The sequence below is a fragment of the Xylocopa sonorina genome, chromosome 5 (assembly GCF_050948175.1).
Source record: "Xylocopa sonorina isolate GNS202 chromosome 5, iyXylSono1_principal, whole genome shotgun sequence".
Lineage (NCBI taxonomy): Eukaryota > Metazoa > Arthropoda > Insecta > Hymenoptera > Apidae > Xylocopa > Xylocopa sonorina.
This window is the reverse complement of record NC_135197.1, coordinates 1,225,124-1,250,171: the sequence shown is the minus strand read 5'-3', so window position 1 is coordinate 1,250,171 and position 25,048 is coordinate 1,225,124. Positions and strand designations below refer to the sequence as shown.

Sequence of the window (25,048 nt, the reverse complement as noted above, 5' to 3'; positions counted from 1 at the left end):
CAGTTCGATTCGGACAGTTCGGTTAGAACGACGCAAGCACACAGTTCTGTTAGAACAACGCTAGCATACAGTTCGGTTAGAACAGTTCGGTGAGAACACCCTGTTCGTTAGAACAACCTCCATATTCGTTAAGAATTGTGAGGTCAAGTTGAGTTTCACTAGAATCGCGTAGCGACGTAAAAGAAATCGTAGCCATAGCACCGCCCCCAACATTAAGAACTGTTATTTTATTGTTGTTTCGCTATTGTTGACTATTGTCGATTATTATATATTAAATTGTGGGCAAAAAGGTCGAGTGTGGTTTCTTACTCCCGTTACATTGCCCTCAGTATGTTAACTATTACCCATTAGCAAGTTCTCCTTAACCACCAATTACATTAAATCTACTGACCACACGACAGAAATGTAACATTCCTATCTGTACTCCATCGCGTATTCTTACATAAAAATTACTACAAAACGAACAAATACGACAACTTCCTAAATTACCTCATTTCATCTGAACTTTTTACAAATTTTTCTAAAATTTATTGCGTTTCTCGTGTCGAAATAGATACCCTGTACATCGATCCAAAGAGAACTTTGACGTGGGAAATTCTAAGCTGATCCTGATCGATACGCGATCGACTCTCCGTGAGTACATGGTATACAGCATTTATTCCAGCGCCGGCCAGATTTATCTCACCTTCTCGCTTTATTCTCCGCTTCTGCGAACACACCAGCCACCTTTCATTTCCTTTTTCTTCCTTTTTCTTTCTTTTTTTTTGCAACGCGACAAAACAGCCACTACTGAGATGTTTTGTAAATTCACCACCGTTTGCCTCGTTGGATTAACTTGTTCCTACTGACTGAAGACAGATTTTGTATAAAATATTTAATAGAGAGAGGTGATACCGTTTAAGGAAGAATTACGGGGGGTTGACGGTACGGGTTCAGATAACATTGATTTGTGTGATGTACATTAAGTTTTTGGAAGTCTAACGAGTGAATTTTTTTGTGTAGGATTGCGTGCTTATTATCAATGTTTACTAAGTGGGGGTAATATTACCCCCCAGGGTAATATTATTACTCAGTCGAGTTATTTTAGATAGATGGATATTTGGATTATGGATTATTAAATACATCAAAGTTATTTTTATTTGTATTATTGTCAGTCTGTGTTTTTTGAAGTTGTTTGTTAAGATACTTAAGGTTTAATAAACATTCTCTAACAAACTCTTACCCCCAAGGAAATTAAAAAAGAAGACAGAATAAAAATAAGATAGAGAAATTCAGTTGTAAAGTAGATAGAATGGAAGTTTCATTAAACGCGAGGACATAGATTACCGCGTACCATCACAGTATACAGTAACGAAACCTTCTGTCGGGAACTCTGATATCGGTGTTTCAAAAAATTGAGTGCGCATGTGCGTTATAAAAATCCAATTTTCAGAGGCACCTGGATTTCAATTTCACTTGCATTTTTTTACTCTCTATTTGCCCAACTTATTTTTACATTTAGTTAATAAAAATTTAATAAAAATAATAAATTTATTATTTCTGATACACTGAAAAATAAGGAAAGAAAGCAAAAAACGAAAAAATATAAAATATACATGTTACTATGACTATAAAAATGTATGTAAACATAAATATTATACAAGATAAACAAGAAAAAATATAATGAAAAATACAAAAAATATATTATACATTATATATTTTATTTTAAAATTTATTTTAAAGTTATTTTATATATACTTAATACCTATATATGCAAATATATCAGTAATAAACATATAATATCTTAAAAATAAAGGTTTCATTAATGAAAAAAACGAAGATATATTTTGAATAAAAATATACTTTGCATTAAAATAGATAGATATTATTATTTTATATATATTGCAACCTATTTTTTATTTCTTCCAACTCCTCTCATATTTCATATTTCAGCTACCCGATGTAAACAACTGCAAAGTATGGATTGAAGTAATGTCATTGATTCTCGTAATTCCTCGTAAGTTCGTGGGCTAGAAAAAAATAATGACAAGGCAAATTTTTTAGACTGTGAATTATATCTTCTGCCACGTTTACTTTTACATTGTGCGTCTATTTGTCTAGCTATTAAAATCTTCTGGTAATTCCCTCAAATTGTTAAATTTGTGGCGGCCTTCCGACACTCGCCACTAGAGGGACAGCACCGCCAACAGTTTCCTGAAAGTACTCGATGACCTACCTATTCCAATATATAGATGTTCTGACCTGTCCCAAATATTCCAGTGTCTAAGGCAGGTCACCATTCCTTCAGTGACCTCCGTACGGAGCGGACGTGTCTAGGACCCCCTAAACAGCGGTTATATCCACAGTGGTTTAACAAAGTGCTCAACAAGCGTCGGTGACGGTGCCGATAGTGATTTAGTAGATTAAAAATCAAATTATAAATATAAAACCTCAATCACCTAACAAGTGAAAAAACAGTGACGGTGAAAAAAAAGCATTACCCGAAAACAAAGACGGCAACGTCGTCCTCGCATGGAAAACCGCCCCCATGCCACGTAGCCCCGCAGTCTGGGGAGGCGGGCGAAATAAAATTGTATTAAACCGCAGTAAACAAACCAAAATCCATAATGGAAGAAGAAGTTAAATAAAATCCTCTACAAATTAAAAGAACGTGCGGAAATATCTACCGATAAAACCAATATTGGACTCTACAAATAAAAAACAAAATCCGGCACCTAACCTGATAACCAGGAAAGATGAACAAAAAAAAATCACCCGAATTGAAAAAAAACGCAGAAGAGGAAGCCAAAGAAACCCACCATAAGCCAAATACAACAAACACCACAAAAACTAAGGAATCAGACGACAAAAACCTCATGGAAGTTATAGAAATCCTACAACGAAAAATTGAAGAACTAAAAAATGAGCTGGAAACAGAAAAAAAGAAAAATAAAGCTCTCGCGAACAAACAGACAAGACAGGGGCAAATTGAGAACCAAGGAGAAGAAAAGGCTGCAAAAACTCAAGAAGGCATGGATTGCACAGAACCTACAGTACACGTGTCAAACCAAATGGAGGACCAGGTATGGGCTAAAGTCACATACAAAAGAAAAAACACAGAAAACAGTGGACCTTACGAAAAAGGACAACCAGGTACGAGCAAACAAGAAGACAAGGCAACCACCCCTCAAAGAGGACCCATGGCCGCCCCGAAAAGACCGAGGGTCACCGAGGAAGAACTGACCGCGACGTCAACGAAAAACCTAAGCAAACCATCACCAATAATAGTTTTTAACGTAGAGTGTAAGTACACGATCAACACACTACAGAAACACACAAAAGATTTTTACACCAAAAAAATAAATAACCAAAAACACATAATACAAACAAACAAAATTGAAAATTATAACGTCATACTATTTCTAGTGTTTCACTAAAAGAAAACAATATTGAATACTTCACTTACACACCTAAACAAAACAAAAGAATCACAATCCTACTGAAAAACCTCGAGGGCGGATACGAACCGGATCACGTCCTCAAGGAACTGCAAAACATAAACCCCCCTAACATTAAATTCCTGACAGCGAAAAAATTTCAAACACAAAGATCAAAACAATTAAACAAATCACTCCCCATATACATAATCCAAGTCACCCCAGACAGCAAAGTACAAGAACTAAAAAACATCAAAGTCCTTCTATACTCTCTGATCACGTGGGAAAAAATAATAAAGACAGATAGGTTGCAATGCAAACGATGCCAACGCATCGGCCATGCAGCAGCAAACTGCAACCTAAAATACAGGTGCGTGAAGTGCGACACCCCCCACTTACCGGGGGAGTACCCACTTGCCGCCAAAATCTACACCAACCAAGAAAACCCCGATAATAAACCTTACTGCGTTATATGCAAAAACTTTGGCCACCCGGCATCATGCAGAGGGTGCCCAAAGATAAAAGAGACAAAACAAAAAATCGACGAGAAAATAAGGAAAACTAAAGTAGATAAGGAAAAAAAGATCCAACTAATAAATACATACACAAACCCTACGACCTCCTACAGCGAGATCCTATCCAAAAACAATCAAATTCAGAACCCAACACAACAACAAACAAGCACAACCACGGCAACAAAATCGGAATCAACCCACATACTACAGGAAATCAAAAACACCATAGAAGACACGATTAAACAACAAATAACACATATCACAAATAACATTGAACAAAACTCGAACAAAATCAACCTAATCGCGGAGGCACTGGGATTAGATTTCCTAACCCACAAATGAATCGGAACACACACACAACTGACAAGCAGAATAACAAAAAATTATAAAACTCACTAAAAATAATACAAATAAACGTAAACTCCATAATATCAAACGACAAAAGAGCATCACTACAAGAATTCCTATACAAATACGAACCAGACATAGCACTTCTAGCAGAAACCAAATTAAACCACAGACACTCATTCCAAATAAAAAATTACAACATAATACGCACGGACGGGCCAAACTCAAAACAGGGGGGAGGTACCGCTATCATAATTAAACGACCACTAAAATACAGAGAAATACAAATAACAAATATATCACCAAGCTCCCATTTCGAGTCCACGCAAATCGAAATAACTTTACATACGTCACTAGCATCTGTCATGTTACATATGTCTCTAGCACAGGCAACAAAAAATTCACACCCGAACTGGATCATCTTTTCCACACACTAAACCTACAAAGCTTAAAACACTACTACATACTAGCAGGCGACCTAAATGCAAAACACACCGAATGGAGCAACACCACAACCGATAACAGAGGAAGAAACTTACACAGATGGGTCCACAACAACAAAATGAAACACCGTGTCACACTATACAGAACAAACAAACTATCATTCCCAAAAACAGGTTCATATATAGACCTATGCCTAGCTGACACAAGGCTAGACATCATTAACTTGACAAACAACCAGCACCTAAAATCTCAATACTACGACAGCGACTATAGAGCAGCCATGTTTCGAATTAAAATAAAAAATTCAAACAACCTACAAATAGATACAGAAGAACAAAAACCAAGAATAAACCTATACAAAACAGACTGGCTCAAATACAGAAAATACCTCACCGAAAACGATAACACAAACATACCGAACAACAAAAACATATCAAACAACGAAATAGATATACAGCTCCATCTAATAAACAATAGTATAACCAAAGCCCTAGAGCACGCATCCCCCAAAATAAACTCAAACATAAGCACTACCGACAAATACGTCACAGAGGAAATTAAATACTTACGGAAAATAAAAAGTCGCACTATCACAAAAATACACAATTTAAAAAAAATCCAAAATTATACACCAAACAAAGCACAAACTATAACGACATTAACAACACAATTGAAAGAAATAAAAAAACGAATAAGAATTGCATTTCACAACTCTGTCAGCACATTCTGGAAAAACAAAATCAGAAACATAACACTAAAAAACAACAAAAGTAACAGCCCATTCAAAGCATTTAACTCAATATTCAGAAGAAAAGACGCAATCATCTATAGAACACCTAAAAATAGCACACTGTAATCCAGAAATTCTCAACAAAGTTAACAATAACCACAAAACTCTACCTACGTCAACCAACTCGGACACAACCATCACAGACGCAACACTAAAACTAAACATACTAAGATTACACTTCGAGGCAGTACATTCACAAAACAACGAAATGGGAGTGGAACAACTAAACAATATCATAAACACAAAAATCATGCAACTCAAAGAAGAAATAAATAATGACTCGACAAAAAAAAAACACAATATGCACTTTCTCAAACTCCAACACCGCCGACGACCCAGGCGAAAAACAAACACCACCCAACTTCTTCACAACAATCAGAAAACTACAGGTCATATTAAAAAAGCTAAACAACAAACAATCATCTAACTTCGACCAAATACCCAACATAGCACTTAAAAACCTACCACACAATTATACAAAACACTATACAATACTTTTCAATAACTGCCTAAACAATTCACATTTCCCACAGGATTGCAAAATTGCAAAAACGATCCCAATAAAAAAGAAAAACAAAGACGGAAGCAATCCGTCAAGTTACAGACCAATCTCCTTCTTACCCAACATTAGTAAAATATTTGAAATCATTGTAAACGAATCATTAACCCACCACTGCAGGAAAAACAACATAATACCAGAACACCAATTCGGATTCAAACATAAACACATAATACACGCAATCACTAAATTCATAGACGACATCTACTGGGCGAGAAACAAAGACGAATGCTTAGGAGCAGTCTTAATAGATATGAAGAAAGCCTTCGACACCATCTGGCTAGACGGACTTTTCTACAAATTAATTAAAAAAAACTTCCCGAGACACATTATAAAAATCCTATGGAAAATGACACATGACAAAAAATTCATAGTAACGGACGGACATCACACATCGACAACAACATTCTCAGTGACGAACGGATTACAACAAGGGACGGTAAACTCAACCCTACTTTTTAACATTTACATCAGTGACTTGCTCCTAATGTTCGGATTAAACACAACACACAACAAAAAAGCAATAGCCTTCGCGGATGATTTAGTAATTTACACACAATGCAACAGCCCGGCAACAATAAAAAAACACTCTCCAAACCTTATTCGACAAAATACAAAACTACTTAAGAACCAGGAAACTCAAAGTAAACACAAAAATGTGAAACAATTTTATTCCGACCATACATTTCAAGAACATCCAACGCAAACCATGCAGTCCGAGCGCACTCAAAACATTTTCATCTACACGACACAAATAACCCACATAAAAAAATCCCACTAAACTTTAATAAACATGTCGAAATTCAAATCAACAAGGCACAAAAAGCCTTCATAGCTAATAAAAGACTCTTCTATGCGAAGAAATTAGATAAGGCAGTTAAAATCCTTTGTTAGAAACTGCTGATTCGCCTCATATTAACATACGCAAGCCCGATCTGGTTTAACATAAACGCAACCACCGCGGAAAAACTTAGGAAATTCGAGAGAAGATGTCTAAGAGCGTGCTTAAACATGTACAGATCGGCCAAAACAAACTATACCAAATACATAAACAACAAAACCTTATACGAACACGCAAAAATTGAAAGAATAGACATCTTTATAATCAAACTAATCAGAAACCACTGGGCAAACATCCCACTTATTACAGAGAACAGCCTAATATATAGCTCCACTTACCCAAATCCACTATACTACGATAGAATTAGATTTACAGGACTAGCCCCACCACAGGCATTTATACATCTGGACAGCTTAGAACTAATACAAAATAGAAACAAACTACCCCTAATATACCATTACAACAGCAAAATCAGCGACACGCACAAAGATTTACGGTTCATAAGCAAACTCACAAGTTACGACACGAAAAACAAACACAGAACCAACACTAAAAAATATTGGTGGCTCCAATAAAAGTACCATCATAGTAGTTTACCTCGGCTAATCCCAAATGACACACAGCTATACCCAAAAACATATGTAATCGACCTTTTGTACGATCGCGTGCTGGAATCTACAAAAAAAAAAAATCTCAAGAAACCCTTACCAAATAGGTTACAACCAACAGATAGAAAATAAGCGGCATTAAGTGCAATCATTAAATCCCAAGCTACCGATCAGATTACGAGTGCTTTAGAACAACAAAGTCATTAATCTAGTTGTAAGTTATAGATAGGAAACTGTTGTGCGTTTTTGTTTATTGTACTCATTGTAAATACTGTTAATTTTGGCACAATAAACGCATTATTACAAAAAAAAAAAATAAAAAAAAAAGTGTCTAAGGCAGGATCTGCTAGGTAGCCTTACTGATGAGTCCACTTAGCAGGCCCAGGGCGAGACGTTCGTCCCTTTCCTTTTTCCTTCCCTCTTTCCTCTTTCATTCTACAGCGAAATTGAAGCTCAGCGCTTCAATTCTTCTATAAGCTTGTTCCACCTCATAATTGCACAAATCATGATGGAATACCCCCCTTTTTTTTAAATCTCCCTCTCAGAGATAATAATTTCTTGGATATTATCGCACTCAACATTCTCGTCGTTCGTCCCATGGACGGTTTTACAGCCGCAATATTTATTATATTTCGGTCGCTTCGCGGAGTATGTAACTATGATATTATAATAAAATCGTTATTATTATAAAATTGTTATCATAACTCGAGTCATTTTCATAATAAATTACTGAAATAACTTTTCTTAATCTTGAAAAAAGGCACAAGTCTATGGAAAAAATAAATTTCCCTTGAAATAAAAACAGATATGTAGAGTTCTATTATATGAAGTAAAGTAATATTCAACTTTTATTCACTGTTAAAGAGAAACTTTACATTAAAATTAATAATAATGTTTTCCAAAATAATTTAATTATTTATTCTTCTTCAATTTACGGGAGGGATTTAACATAATTATGGCGTAGAAATGGTATAATATGTATAATAATAGTGTATAATAAATCCATTAAATCATTGTATTTTAGAGTTGCGATTGGCCTTGTTTTCTTGTACATTGGTTCTTATAACTAAACGATATTATTAAAATTTGGTTATTAAAAAATCGTTAAAACATAAGAAATGAAAGCCTTCAATTATTCTGTTAAATATTGCATTGCAACATCCCTTATACTTACAAAGTGGTATAAAGTTAAAGTGCATCTTTCGTATTCTGTTCCTACCAAGTATCTTTGTGCTTCCAACTGTATGTTTCGTCCAATATCTTTTCTAACAAAGGATTTTCATTTAAACGTTTAACTTCTTCCCTTATTTTTTTATCCAATTCTTCGAGTACAGTTCTTGTATAAGCGTATGTTCCACACTTTTTCAATAAATCAACACAATACCGTTTCACCTCGATGTTTTTGGTTTTATGTTTAATAATATCTTTATGTAAATAATTAAGAGATAATATTTCACTAATATTATATTGCATAAAAATGTTTTCTTGTAATATTCTTGTAATTTTTTTTACTCATTCGAATAAAGGATACTCATTAGCTGTTTGCCTTCTGGACTCGTTCGAATGGCATGTACAATGAGAAAGTTGAAATATCCTTCGGTAAGGTCACTGTAAGCTGTACTTTCTGCACACTATAAAAATTAATTAATACCGTAAGTCTGATATCGATACACAGATTTCTTCAGAAAAATCGTGTCGATGTATTCTGAAGCTATTAAAGATAGCCCTACCTTGTCTACATAAAAATCGTAATAATCGTTACGAATCTGAAAATACAACGCTAACATTTCACTCAAGAACGTAATATCCTTTTTATAATTAGAGAATAGTTGCATCAGTCTTGCAGTCATAACAAAAGCACCGCATCCTACGTGGAGAAATCGATAAGTAGGATCGATTAATTACGAAGTTAATTGAGGTTTCTTATCAAAGACTTACTCTGTAATGCCGTTACGTTAATCTCTGTTTCGGTTGGACAAATACAATTGTCCTTGCAATAAATATGCATACCCTGACCCCTGGTAATCTGTATCATTTGTTCTGAGAATATTCGTACAGCCTGGTATATTAATTTTGATCGGTATTAACAAAGAGCGAAACTTGAAATGTAATAAGTAATTAACATTACGACTAAGTTTACATATCGAATTTCATTACGAAAACTACAAAAATCGACTGCGTTTTTCTTTTACCTTCTCTATTGATATACGTCTGTTTAACAAGTTTAAAATATAGACAGTATACGCGAGAAGAAGAGAATGAAAACGAATCAAATGCAGAAAAAAGGATACCTAGTCCGAGAATGAGACAGATATAATATTTCCAAAACGTTTTAAAATTTCGATGAAATTGAAAATAGGTGGTCGTGGTGATCGATCATCTGTCCAAAATCTTCAAAGATATCGCTGAGCTTACTGGCTATGCAAAATGAAGCCTGATCTTTGCTACAATATTTGATTCTAACCAAATAAAATGATAGAATATATGTATAAAATGTTCTACCCCAGCAGAGAACCGCGTCGTGCTTTTAAAGACGATTGGAACATATTAGCCACTTAGCCACTTACGTAGTAGAATATAGAAATGATCCTACTACTAAAATATTATCTTTCTATGCTTTCTGTAATATAAATCTATGTCTCATATTATCATTTTCATTTTTAAGCTTATAGCGTAAAATTAGATTGCTCTTTAGCAATCGTAGAAGTAGGTATATAAGAAATGTCCGGAAACCTAGTGTTATTCGAAATTTTTATTTTCACCTCTGGATGATTTAACTGTAGCACCCGTTCTAGAGCAATTGACGTGACATAATGCACAGAATTTAATGCACCTCCTATACCGTAAACATTATGAGCTACAGATATACCGCTTCTCATAATCGAATTATCTTGAATATCATCAATTCTGCAAATAATTGTATGTAATATTAATTGTATATAATTGTATGTAATAATCAAATAAACCGTTTGTTTCTCATTCGACGTATTGAGAAATTCTACCATCAAAATAAGTGTGTAACAATGGGATCTGGAAAACTTACATAAGGAATCCAATCCAAATCATCCGTATAATATCCTCGATAATGTTGAACTTATCTTGCGGTATTTTAAACCAATAATTAAGAATTTTCGGTAATCTGACACACAACATCTTTTCAGATTCAGATGTTCGAGCAATATGGTTATACGGTTCCATTAATATCTGTAAAAAGAGGTGTAAACATGTTTGAAATTTTCAAATCCATTATAAGACGATGGATTCGTAATCAAGTATAACCTGACCTTTTCCTCCTCGTTATGTGCGTTCCTTGCTAGACGAATAATGTCAGATATAGTAGAGCGTTGAATCTGTAACATTTCTTTTATCTGAATTTGCGTCTTCGGGGAGGCGTTCGAGGTCCTTAAGATCGAAAGTGGGAGTCATTTTTTCTTATGGACATTTGACTATCAGATTCAGATTTTGAAGCACAGATATTTTTGGCAAATCGTACTTTCTTTTTCAGGCTTAACACACACACGTGTAAAAACGCTTATAATATGTATATTACAATAGTTTTCGAGATATTAACAAAAAGCTTGACGCTATATTTACCTACTCCGAGTGGTCTGAAACTCGACAAATAATGCTTAGGAGGTTCTTACCTTTGCCAAAAAGTTTTGCTTTCGACTTTGTTTTCAAATTATTAACGAAATAATACGATCACCAGTTTAGTCATTGTTCAAAGTGAACATTTTAAGAGCTTTTCAACGGTAAGACGGAAGCAAAAATACTAAATATTGAGAATGAGTTGATAGAAATTTTACCTAATATAATATAATAACTTTGCCTGATTCAACAAATCGATTTACTTGTTCAAGCCGAACAATTTACAGGATATATCCGTCACAACCAACACTACGACCTTATACGCGAGCTCTACACACACATTAGGAAATGAAAAATCTCGTAAAGAACAGAGAATTGTTTAACGTCACCTTAGGTATCATCTCTTAAGCGTTGCTCGTCGAGTTTTGGACACCTTGCGCAAAGGTTTACATCTTTTAAAAAAAAAAAAGAAAAAGAAACAACGACCCTCCTATTTACTTTTAAGAACCCCTAAGCAGCCTCGTCTTACACTTAACTACATATTTTATAGTTCGGATACTATACTAATTCAGCCTTATTTGTCTCCATGATGTACTTGATGCACGTAGGAAAATATGTAAATTATGTCGATGATCAACACTTGCTTGTACACTTATGTTCCTAAAAACGAGACACTAGCACTTGACTCACTAGCAATCTAAACTGCCACATGGAAAAGGGGAATCATCGTTTTATAGCACTCTGTCGCATTCGTTTCGTTAACATTCTATGTTACGTGACGTATTTTATTGTTATTGGATTGAATAACGGAAAAACGTTTCATTCTCTTAAAATCAGATGAGGTGATCTTATTTATGTTCCGTTGACCAATTGGAAGAAAACCTCGTTACTTGTACAATATACGATATATTTCTTTGCAAAATAAAAAGTTGCTGTTTCTAACGTTTTGCATATTGAATTATTAATAAGTAAATCACAACATGCTCGCCTTCCTGATTAAGTCAGTTTTATCTATAACGTCGTAAATTAGCAACAGATTCGTAATACATCGATAACTATATTTTTTCACGATTACAAATTAATTTCTTCGTAATATGTGTATAGCATAATTACACATAGTACAAATAGAATTTTTATTAGAGAATTCTTTTGGTGTATAATAAAAAATTATTTCAAAATTTTTTTACCATATAAATACAACTTGATTGACGTAAACGTAGCTTTAAAAATATCGACAAATAATGATAGATCCTGAAGAATTTAAAACAGAGATGCATACAAATCAGTGTTCCGCATCTTTTTATATTCTACAATTCATAATGTTCATTCGTTAGTGTTCTCAACGTGACTGCTCTCAACTCGATCGTTGGTAGCCTTTTGGGAGCTCGTCCGCTGCTCCCACCACGGCGCGCGTTCGTCTCAACAGTTCGAAGTATCTTGGTGACGTATCTTGGAATTTCTCAAAGATCAAGATTTCGGTCCGGTCCCATTATGTGCACGGTTTACGGTTTGAAGCCCCGCTGTGTGCACATATCGGACCGATCCTTAACAGCAACACGCGATGAGGACATCGAAATTAAATATTCCTAATGAACGAGGCCTTCGAAGATCCCACGATTTATTGTTCCGTCGGTCCGAACAGCGCCAACACGATTTAGGTTACTAGGGTTTTTAAATTTTTCTGCTCATTTTTTAATTACTTATTTCGTAGGAGGAAATAAATAATTGTGTAATATTTTTCGAATATTTCATTCTTTGAAAACTTTAGAACTTTTAACTGTAAAGAATTGGATATAACGTTTATAAATTATTTAAAGATTATTTGATCGTAATAAATTTTAAAGAAATATTTTTACATCTATTTATCTGATACAAGAAGAAAGGTTGAAATACTGAATTTAAATTTTACTGGGACTGATTTATAGCTAAAATTTAACTTTTATCATATGTAGTATTTAAGAATAATTAGCAAGAAACTATCAAAAGTCTATCTATTAACTATGTGCATACGGGTACTACCTAACTGCGTAAATAAATCCAGCAAATTTTAACCAAACTCTCCGCAAACTAATAATTTTATTTGCTTTATATCATTGTTTATTTTAACCCTTCTATGTCTTATAATACCGTATTAATCTATGTCTTAAAATACCATAACAAAATAAATTATAAGATCTGTTTCACTTATAATTTTTTGTACAATACGAAAAAATCGCTGCGACATACATATTGTATACATGGAAATCAAATAATTACGCTGCGCAGATAAAGAATAAATTGTTAATTTCAATTTTAATGCATCAGAAAAGCGGTGACGAATCTGCGAACATTCATTGTACGCGAATACAACCGATGAGATATATAAACAAATGGTTCGGTCTAAGGAAGGACCAATCTACGAAAAAAAAAATAACGAAAGCGTAAAATAACGTTTTTCCATTTGAACTTCCCTTTCCGAGAAAATTGAAGCTTGAAAATTCCAAGAAATCCACAGAAAACATGAAACGTGGAATTTATCCGTACAAAATTTTATTCCACTTATTAATGCTTGTTTGCACTTTCGACGGTGGTTATATTTAATTTTCTTCGTCGCACGTTATGTATTACCAGTCGTAAACTCATAACCCAGCCAAGTTGCCTTCTTCGTACACCACGAGACTGTTTCCCATCCTGTCTTCGCGGGAGGTTCGTTAATCATCACTCGGACCTTCCGTGCGAGGCGAATACGTCGAGCGGGAATCGATAGTTCGCGGTGTATGGGGCGTTCCGTGACGATCCTTCAAATTCAAAAGTTTCATGTACTTAGAGATATTAACTCGACGGTAGATGTTCCAGCACAGGAGCCGTGATAGTTTCAGGTGCGAGGCCGGTAATTTATCATGCAAGATTATGGCCACGGTTGCATGCAAACGCGTAAACGGAGACGTGGGTGCACGGGACGGTTGCCGTCGTGAGAAATTTGAAAAAACACCCTTCCGAGTAACATTCAATTGGATTATTGTTTATTCAAAAGTTATCAACAAAGAAAGATCGATGTATGCGCTGCAGTGTTCCCAGAAATCTAAACATTTCTCTAGATATGACGTTTGTTTCTATAATATTATTTGTTTTGCCGCGGCGCATACATCGATATTTCTATGTTAATAACTTTTGAGTAAATAATAATCGGCGGTTAAAAGCTATCAAATGTTACGTCATTAATGTTTAATCTTCGAATTGGAATTAATATTACGAAATATTTGGAATTTCAATATGTTAAGAAATGTTTATTTAATTTTTATTTAATAATTTTATTATGTATTATTGCATACAGTATTTTCACAAATATATGTTACGAAAGAAATAGTTCAATCATGAATATAATATCGCCGTAGCGTTACACAGAAACTGCAGGAATGTGAGTAATTGTTCAGATGGTGATTCAAAAAATTCTTTAAGCGGCAATTAGCTGTGATTAATGCTCCGAAAGTAATGAGACTCGGTGGAAATTTGCCGTTACTGTTGCACACAGCCGTGTAATTCCTGCGATAAAAAAATTAAACCGTTAAGCTTCCAATCCATAAATCCGTTCTCGATCATTTCGAATACGCTCGCGTAATGAAATTTTCTTTATCCCGTATCGTTCTATTCTTCTGTGGAATTTTTTGGGATATCCACCGTGGCGTGTTGTAATGCATCGCATTGTAATTCAAGATGTTTTACACGTTTAACACGCGTTTTATGCGTAAGTGTTTAAAACGCTCCCTTGTCTCGAAATATTTTTCGGAAAGAATCATTTTTAACATTATTGAAGTATTAATTATAGCTATTATATACTTACGTTCTACAAAAAGCTCGTTTCGAATATTCAAGCTGTTGAACTGTTTTCATTTAGCGCTAAGTTTGCAACCATTTAAAAAATTTTATCTCTTGAACATTTAAATTGCCAATGCTATCTTTTTCTCATATTTTACGAACTGCAATTGCAATTTTTAACACTTTTTATTGTACTTCCTAGTTAATATCGAGAAATTTTGAGGGATAGAGAAAAGTACCATTCGCAAAGTTCAGAATCATCGTTTTTTCTCCTAAGCTACAATATTTTCCCTTTCAACCACAATACTTTATTAAAATGTTTTATACACTCCTCTTTTTTTTCTTTAATAAGAAATTCTTTACATTTCAAATTTTTATCCCAACTACGGTCTTTCAAAGAACGTAAAACAAGTGTTCCGACCGACGGAACAATTAAAACGCGGGAACGTTACACGTTCGCGACGAAAAGGCTATTTTCGAGATTAAGACGTTTTAAGTAATTTCGTAAACTTTCGCGACCTTAGACACAATGGTCTTTAGAATATTTAATTTCGACGTCCTCAATAGAAATCGCGTGTTGTAAACGAGGTATTTCATAAGGGTCGGTTCAACATGTGCACGCAGCGGGACATCGAACCGTGCACTTAGTGGGACCGGACCGAAATCTCGACTTTTGGGAAATTTCCAAAACGTCTCCAAGGGACTTTGAACACGATGGAGGAAGCAGCGGACAAACTTCCAGAAAACTAGTGTGTCGAACAGTCTGTCGGTTATTCACGATCATCGAACAACGAACAAACAACCTCTCACAAAAATAGACGAATTGTGAGAGAAACGTAAACGGACGAACATTTAATTAGAACAGGTTGTCTAATATCAAGTTGGCGGACAGCGTCGCGAGCAACCGCGTTCGTTCTGAGCCTTATAACCTCGGAGGGGAATCAACGACGCGAAAATTCCGCATGGTAGCAGCGCGACAACAAGTGTTATTAATTTGCATAGTAATCTGCAAAAACGCAATTCACGGTTTTCCGCTTCTGCGTTTAATTGTCTAAAATGACGTTAGGAAAGGAACATCGCGCCTCAAAGGCGGCAACTGTCGCGCGTCAGTCGAAATCGCATGGGACAGCCGCGATACAACGGACGAATGTCTATTAATCAATTTCCATGCGCCCAATACTTTCGCGCAGTACCAATCGACGTATTTAACTTGTAATAAGTATTTTAAAGACTAATCAAGCAAAAGTGCTCGGCGGAGTCATCGATTTGACTATCAGAAGAGTACGCCAAAGTTGAACATAAACACTTTTCACAAAATTCATTAGAATTTTTCCGACTTTGTGTTTCTGTAATTGTGTACAGATACATTTTTCTAACAGAGACATAATAAACTGTAAAATAGCTTTTATATAAATGAAAAACTGATAATTATATAATAACCCATTTATTATAGAACGTCATACTTGCGTTTTATTTTATTTTATTTTATTTTATCTTTTTTTTCTTTTTCATTAAGAAGAACCGTCAAATTGCTTCTGATATACTTGTGTATATATTTACTATTTTAAGTAAACAATTTTTTATAATACGTAATGAAACAAATATTTGTAATATAAGGGGATTATGCTGCGTTTGATATATTCTTATTATTTTTTAAAGTAAATTTTTGCTGAATGTTATAGAGGAAGGGGGAGAAGACATATACGTATAGTATCGGAGTTTGAAATAAAAATAACGTGTAACGAGTGATTGATTTTATTGAGTGTGACTTAGTATGCGTGAAAGTTTAAGATGTAATTGTGAAATTAGGAGTATTCTCGAATAATCAATATAGTCAAGAATTTTCCTAAGAGTATATACGTGTGTGAATGTGTCGCTGTTATCAAGTGGAATTGTCTGCCAACTTAATATTAGGCGTCTTGTTCTAATTAAATGTTCGTTCGTTTACGTTTCTCTCACAATTCGACCGTTTTTGTGAGAAGTTGTTCGTTCGATGCAAATTACCAATCAGTGTTCCCCTTTGAGTATCGTCCACACTCTCTTGTGCGCTCGAGACGCGCATTCATCTCAAAAGGATGGGAAATACCTGCACGGACATGGAATCTTCAAAGTCCCTCGGTGATGTTTTGGGAATTTCCCAAAAGTCAAGATTTCGGTCCGGTCTCATTAAGTGCACTATTCGATGTCCCGTTGCATGCATATGTTGGACCGACCCTTTTAAAATACCTCGTTTACAACACGCGATTTCTATTGAGGACGTCGAAATTAAATATTCTAAAGACTATTGTGTTGAAAATCGCAAAAGTTTACGAAATTACTTAAAACGTCTTAATCTCGAAAATAGCCTTTTTCGTCACGTACGTGTAAGAAACGAAGCCTTCGAAGACCCCACGTTTTAATTGTTCCTTCGGTCGGAACAGAATGTATGTTTGAAAATAGGACATTGCACAATTTCGAGAATGTTCGATGTGTAAATTTATATAAACAATGCATGTATTTCTTTAAGGAAAAAGAAACGATGTATTATATTATTAAAAATAAACTTATATCATTTTTACAACATATTTGTTTCAAGTGTTTTAGTTATAAAGTATTCTTTTAAACATTTGCTATTCACACTTAACGCAGTAAAAAATACAAATTCGTCCTCTATCGAATGTCGATCAGAGATACAATATTGGAATGAAAGCTTGATTATATTACGATCACCAAGTTCTATGGAAAGTTATTTTTAAATTCCGCGAAAAGTTTCTCGTAGTTTCCACTAGTTGCAAAAATTGCCAACCTCTTCAGTTTTGTTTCGATCATATTTAATTATCAACAACAGATAAATTAGAGATAACTTTGGAATATTTGTTGTTTCTTTAAATTTAAATAAAGATCATATCAGTGTGTCTTTTGCTTTCTGATGGAAGGTGTTGAAAAACTTGAAAAATTATAGAATATTTTCCTCTTATTTGAACGTATTGGTATGGGAACTTTACATTTATTTGAAAAAGAAAAGACAAAATTATACAAAAAATTTTTTTCACGAAATTTAATAATAAATTTCCGCAAAACTTATTAATAAAAACCAACAAAATGATCAGTGAATTTATTAGATCAAATTAAACAATCTATTATTAAAAATGATTTTTCTCAACGTTCCAAACTCTCTCTCTCTCTCTCTCTCTCTCTCTCTTTCTCTCTCTCTCTCTCTCTCTTTCTCTCTCTCTCTCTCTCTTTCTCTCTCTCTCTCTCTCTCTCTCTCTCTCTCTCTCTCTCTCTCTCTCTCATTATTATTATTATTATTATTACTATTAATATTACTATGGTGGTTGTGCTATGTGGGTTATGCGTTTATTTAATAATTTTTTATTATGTATTTTTATTATGTGTTAAACATATTTATTTGATTTATGCATATCTAATCATTTTTGTGTACCTAGCTATTTTTATTTAACAATTAATTTGTACCTGCTAGTGGTTTAGTTCCATTTACTTTCTACTTATTTACAGTAGTATGACCGTGTTGAGTTGTTAGTATGACTGTATTAATTATACAAGGTGTAACAATTTCTATACAATTACTTTCTGACGATTTTCGCTGCGTTAAGTATACAAGAGTATTGTTATTCTTATTCTACGTATAGGTAGCGTTAGTTGGCTGGACCTATCCGGTTTCTGAATGTCTGTGCAGAACTATAACCACCAGTATTTTTTTTATCTACTGTTATAGTTTTTTATTGTATCGTATCTATATATTATGTATTATATAGTATTATAAGTCCTGTGCTGTCTAAATAAATGGATGATTCGAGTGTAACCTGTATATTTCATGTTTTCGTGACATTGCGGGTTAGGGTATATTGAACTAAAGAGGTCAATTCTTGTATGTATAATCTATAGTTACTTATTCTTTTTTCTCTTAAACGCTTTAACAAACTTAGTTTTTCCATGGTGCTGATATTGAACCATCTAGGATCCATAGGTTAAGATTGGCCGTATTAAAAGTTTATACTTAAGTATTATTTGCTTGCTTGCTTAGAGTAAAAGAGTCTTTTGTTGATTGCGAATGCTTTTCGTACTTTGGCAATTTGGTTATCCACATGTCTATTGTAATTGAGGTGGAAGTTTAGGTATAAGAAAACGTTGCTCGTATAAGAAAACATTCTTCGAATAGAGTATCATTACATTTCGGTTTGCGTCAGAAATTTTATTGAAAGTTTCTTGTAGGTTAGTTTTTAATTCCGTGAGTTTGTTGCTCCTTATACATATAAATTAATATGTCATCTGCAAACGCGATTGCTTTTTTCTTATACTGAATAGTATTTGGGGAGATTTCGATACCTTGGTGCAGACCTTCTTTTATTTTAAATGCTTTGCTGGAGGTGTTTATGTTTTCTGTTACGTAGAACTGTTTATACCTTATCGAAGGCTTTTTCTAAGTCAGTGAATAATGCATGTAGCGTTTAGAATTTGTATTTGAATCCAAATTGAGTTTCTGGGATTTGGTTGTTGTTAGGGTAGAATTGGTTCATGATTTTTTTATAATAATTTCAAATATTTTGAAAAAAGAAACTAATTTTCTTCTTTTATTTTAAATGCTTTGCTGGAGGTGTTTATGTTTTCTGTTACGTAGAACTGTTTATACCTTATCGAAGGCTTTTTCTAAGTCAGTGAATAATGCATGTAGCGTTTAGAATTTGTATTTGAATCCAAATTGAGTTTCTGGGATTTGGTTGTTGTTAGGGTAGAATTGGTTCATGATTTTTTTATAATAATTTCAAATATTTTGAAAAAAGAAACTAATTGACCTGTAACTGACTGGGTTGTTGGTATTTTTTCCCTTTCATTTTATTAATTTTTTGTTATTAAATTTTATTATTTTCCAGTTTTTGAGGAAGTATGAGTGATTTAAGCAGTGTTAAATAATATTGCGTAGTTGAATGTGTATAGAGGTGGTAAATTTTTTAAAACTATGTTAGGAATTATTTTGTTTTGGTGGTGTAGCTTTTATTTTGTTTTAGGATGTCTACTTTCTGTTTAATTATATTTTTGTGTGTTCTGGATCTAATTCTGCTTTTTTTTAGTTCTGTGTGTGATTGCGGGATTTTTAAGGTGTCTACAGAGTTTTATTCTTCAGTTCTGAAGATGTTGTTTATTGATGGGAATAATTGTTTGTTATTTTTCGGAATTTGATTAGAAATTTGGTTTTTTTCATATCTTATTACTTTCAAAATGTCTTTAAGTTGTGCTACTTTCTTTTCAACTGTTTTTATTAGTGGTGTTATGTATCTATTTGTAGCGTTGTAGCTGTTCGTGATGTATGCCACTGCATGTTTTATTGCGTTTGTGATGTTTGTGTCAAGTACCCGTAGGAAATCATCCAATTCGTTTGTTGAAAGGTTCCTTTGGTATGTCTGTATTGCTACTTTCTGTTAGATATGTTTTAAATTTGGCATCGTGAAATTGTAATCTATTATCAGCTAAACATATATCAATGAATGTACCACTTTATACTCTATCTGATTTGCATTATTTATAGGATTGTCCACGGAGCTATGTGTGGCATTTACATCGGTTGCTGTGATGTAATAGTTATTATTATCTTGTAGATTCAGTGTGTTAAAGAAACCAATACGAGACATAGCGTCCGAATAAAACGGTGTCGAGGAATGCGCGTCCCTTTCCAGAAGGACTCTTTCACCAGGATCACGGCGTCTCCCAATGGAGAGAAAAAAAAACGAGTTGACTATAAGAATGTTGGTGACCTTTCTATAATCGAACGGTTTGGAAAACCATCGGACAAAAGGCGAGAATTATTATTAATAATTTCATGCTACGACAAAAATTATGCACGATAGTAAATCAACCCCCACCTCATTCTTTTGTTCTGATGGATTCGTTCCTGGATGCGCGAGTTCTCTCGTGACTTGCCAGTCGATGGAATTCCTAATCGCCTTTCGACTAATTAACTATAGTGATGAAGAAAATAGGTAAGGACCGACTATTGGTTTGGATCACCATCTTGGAAACGTCTATTTTACGTCCATTTTGGGGTGATTAGTTTAGTTGAAAAAGTTAGATTTTGAGAAATTAGTTCTATGCTTGGTGCAGTTAATATCGAGATTATTAATATTTCGTTATATTGTTTATATATATTTCGAAGTATGAAAAGATGTAATCTTTATGCTAGTCCACCATTATGTTGTTGGTGTCAGTTTTATCATAAATATTAAAGATGATAGGTCTTGTATCTTGGAAGCAATGATTCTCTTGGTATTAGTCATATGTTATAATACAAAAATAGTTCGACTTGAGTAACTGCATCTTCATTTTAATTTGATTTCGCGAAAATATAACAAACTTTCAATTATATTACAATAATTAAACTGATATCACGATTACAGGAATAAGATAAACGTAAAAATTGAGATTTTATTAGAAATTAAATACGTTGAATTCTATTTACCATTATAGGCCGAAGTTTGTCTAATTTTGAAATTCTTTTTATAGATTTTTTATAAATGTAATTTACAGAAAAATCAATGAGAACAGTAAAGCTTTTTAAAGCTTATATATTTTTAGCCATCGAAATTATTTAAATTATTCCTAATTTCATATGAAGAAGAACGTACATCATTTTGAGGAAAGAAAGTCTCGGACGCTAGCATTTGTAAAACTGATCGATTCAACGAGGAATAACCAGAGACGTAAGTGGTAACGACCACGCAAGAATTCGAAATTCACAAATTCTTAAGAACACCTCAATGGGAGGATAATTTTCACTTCCCGATTTTTCCCATACCTACAAACTTTCTGGCCAAATCGATTCGGAACAATTATTATAATTTGTTGTACGAAACCATCACATGGATTCGGAGACCTTGTAAAGCCCGTTAGATCTTGTACCCGCCTACGGGGCTTCCTCAAGAATGGATGTTCGTTCTTTGTCGAGTGCTTCCTTTCCCTATGTTCGAAGGATCACCTGCAACAGTGGAAATGAATAAACTCAACGTTCTGACCGTAAGTGGAAAACTATTTATTTCTAATCAGTAACTATCTTCTCTGTGTACCATTCAGCTTATCTGGCAGTCTAACAAATTAGAAGTGAATAATTCACTCTTATTTTTCGTTTTATGTATGAAAATAGGGTATAAAAAAAATATAAAAATCATTTAATCAAGTCTTTTACGTCATTGGATGGGAAATTTAAACGCGCGAATATACAAAATCACTATCTCTGCTAATTTCGGAGATTACGTCGACACGTTCAAAACAGATTTTTGGGCATGTTAGAAACAGATTTTAGGAACAGTAACAATATCAGACATCATATCTTTTAATATTAATAGCACATAAGAAATTGAAACTTGGCTTGTTTCACGAGGTTTTACATTTTCCCCTTCATAATTCCACTCTCTTAATCCGCATAACGCAGACGATTCCAGATTTAGATTCAGCGATCCCGAGAACGGTTTGATACCTAGATTTGACATCCGGCAATTGAGCGCAAAGGGTTAATTCTATGAAAGTGCGAAGATGAGGAGGGAAGAAGAGAAAATATTGAAATATCTTTGGAACATTTTTGGCTTTCAGACGAGGCATAATTAAGGCTGTTTGAGGAGTGCATCCCTCATAAAGAAGGACAATGGAAATCCTTGATCTAAAAGGATGCTAAACCATGTATGTAGTAGAGAAATGAGAGATTGTAATGTACTCTGACAAAACATGAAGCTTTTTATACAGTTACATGCTCTAGCAATAAATATTATATTTTCCTTAACTTGAAAGGTTACGTAAAATAAGTAAGAAAAACGTAAAATTCGAGAAATATACAAAAAATAAATATTTCATGCTTAAAAAATAGGTGGATTATAGTCGATCAAGGTAAAAGTTGATCGTTCTGGTAATAATATGATCTATAGCTGAAACAAGTTTGAAAAGATCGTTTTAATGGCATTTAATTACAGAAAAGGAAAATTATTAATATCGCTGAAATTATGAAGAAAGCTGAAGTTCGAATTTCTGTAAATGAAAATAATTGAAATGAATCTTGCGTGGAGCAGAATTTACAATTTTACAATGATGAAATGAAATTTGTGGCGGCACTCGCCACTAGAGGGACAGCACTGTTTACACTTTCCTGAAAGTACTCGATGACCCATCCTTTCCAATATATAGAAGTTCTGACCTGTCCCTAATATCCCAGCGTCTAAGGCAGGGCCTACTAGGTAGCCTTACTGACGAGTCCACCAGCAGGCCCAGGACGAAACGTTCTTCCCCTCTCTTTTCCTTCCTTCTTTCCTCCATCTTTACAGCAAACCGAAGCAACGCCGCTTCAAATTAAACCAGAGACAAATATAAAATTCGTGTAATTACCATAAAAGAGTGTTTTAGAAAAGATGTAAATTAGCAATCACACTGCTTAAAGAGTGTTCCCACTTTACTATAAAGGATGACGATGCTATTTGTTCGACTACGCCAATCTATGCTACTTGTCACGCTACATATATAACGTCTGTATTCTACTCGGTTGGCTTCGCATGTCTACGCTACGGCCTGCAAACAAACGCAGGATATAATCCACTTTCTTTACGACGAACTACTTCTAATATCGTAATCTGAATTACACACGAATCGCATGTATAACCTATTTTATAACCCATTTGTTTAATGCTTCTGTTACTTATCCAAGCATGCACGCATCTATTAGTTATTTCAAAGAATAAAATCTAAATCTATTACTCGTTTCGTCTGTCCTCGTGACTTTTGTCAAAGTTTTTTTTTAAATACAATTTAACTGTAACAATAATACAAGCTAACAAGCTTATTCTCGTTAAAATTTCCATGTAAACAGATCGATAGTTTATAACTTCATTCTGTGATCCTTGGGTTTATTACTCGCTACGCTATGTTTCGGACACGTAAAATTCTCATGCGCATTATAGTGTGTCTCATTCTGCCTGCTACAGGCCTTAACGCTGTTGTGAAATTTCAAATTTCCAAGTAGAATAAATATCATATCACCGATACAATTAAAGGAAAAGCCTAAAAGTCCAAAGCAACCGAAGATTTCATATCTTCACTAACACACACAAAGTTAAATTAACGTGTTGCAACGACACGATTTTAAGGTTTACTAACGAATATTTATTCTTCGTTAGTAAATAGAAAGAACCAAAAATAGTCTAAAAATTTAAGTAAGTAACTTATTATTAAGTTATTTATTATTATTATTATTATTGCTACTGCTAAATTTCTATTTCAAATTACTTTATACTGGAAAATATACTATAGTATCGGAGTTTGAAATAAAAATAACGTGTAACGAGTTATTGATTTTCTTGAGTGTGACTTAGTATGCGTGAAAGTTTAAGATGTAATTGCGAAATGAGGAATATTCTCGAAAGATCAATATTTGAGACAATTCTTAAGAATATGTGTGTACGTGTCTCAAATAATTAATATATTCGAGAATTTTCCTAGGAGTATGTATGTATGTAAATGCGAATGTTGGAAACAAGAGAATGTATGTCAGTCTTCGGATTTCGAAGGTCCCAGGTCTGTGCATGTGTCTTTCCGCCCGCTTCGGGCACAAAAGACTACCAAAACCATAAGTATTATCGCCTTTTTCTACTTTCTATGCCCTTCAATGGCTTCATGTTACAGGTCGTTGAACTGGTTTTAAGATGCTCTATCGTAATACGGAAGCAAAAACATACCGATCCATTTAGAAAAATAAAGGTGACTTTTAAATGTCCGACGTACTTCCACTTACAAAAAAATTATTTTCGCCAACGGATGGGTCCCTATGTACTGTGCAATTTTATATCAGCAAAAATTTCTGTGAAGCTTATAGTTTCGAAGATATCTGAGGTTACTGCCCCATCCTGAATAATATAAAGATAATAATATTAAAATTACTCCAAAAAATATAAAATAACTCCAAAAACTATTATTTTTAAAATAATCTAATGTTATTTAACATCATTGAAATCACAATTCAATATTTTATTTCAAACTATTTAAATAAATTAAAATTTCTAAGTTTAAAATAAATAAATTCAAAGAAATTCAATGCATCAAAACAATAAAATATTCTCTAATTAAATCATTATATATTTGTTCCATATTGAACAAATAAATATTAATATAATGA

General features: G+C 33.8%; 2 protein-coding genes across 2 annotated transcripts in view; one reads left to right on the top strand and one right to left on the bottom strand.

Moving 5' to 3' along the window:
* The window catches only part of LOC143423858 (protein krasavietz-like), a 210,011-nt gene that overhangs the window by 16,138 nt on the left and 168,825 nt on the right, over positions 1-25,048 (bottom strand). The gene's annotated exons all lie outside the window — the stretch shown is intronic.
* Positions 4,270-6,853, top strand: LOC143423844 (uncharacterized). Its single transcript, XM_076895449.1, has 5 exons — positions 4,270-4,298; positions 4,377-4,598; positions 4,664-5,442; positions 5,495-5,902; positions 5,964-6,853. The coding sequence occupies exons 1-5, from the start codon at positions 4,270-4,272 to the stop codon at positions 6,851-6,853; spliced, it is 2,328 nt and encodes a 775-aa protein (XP_076751564.1).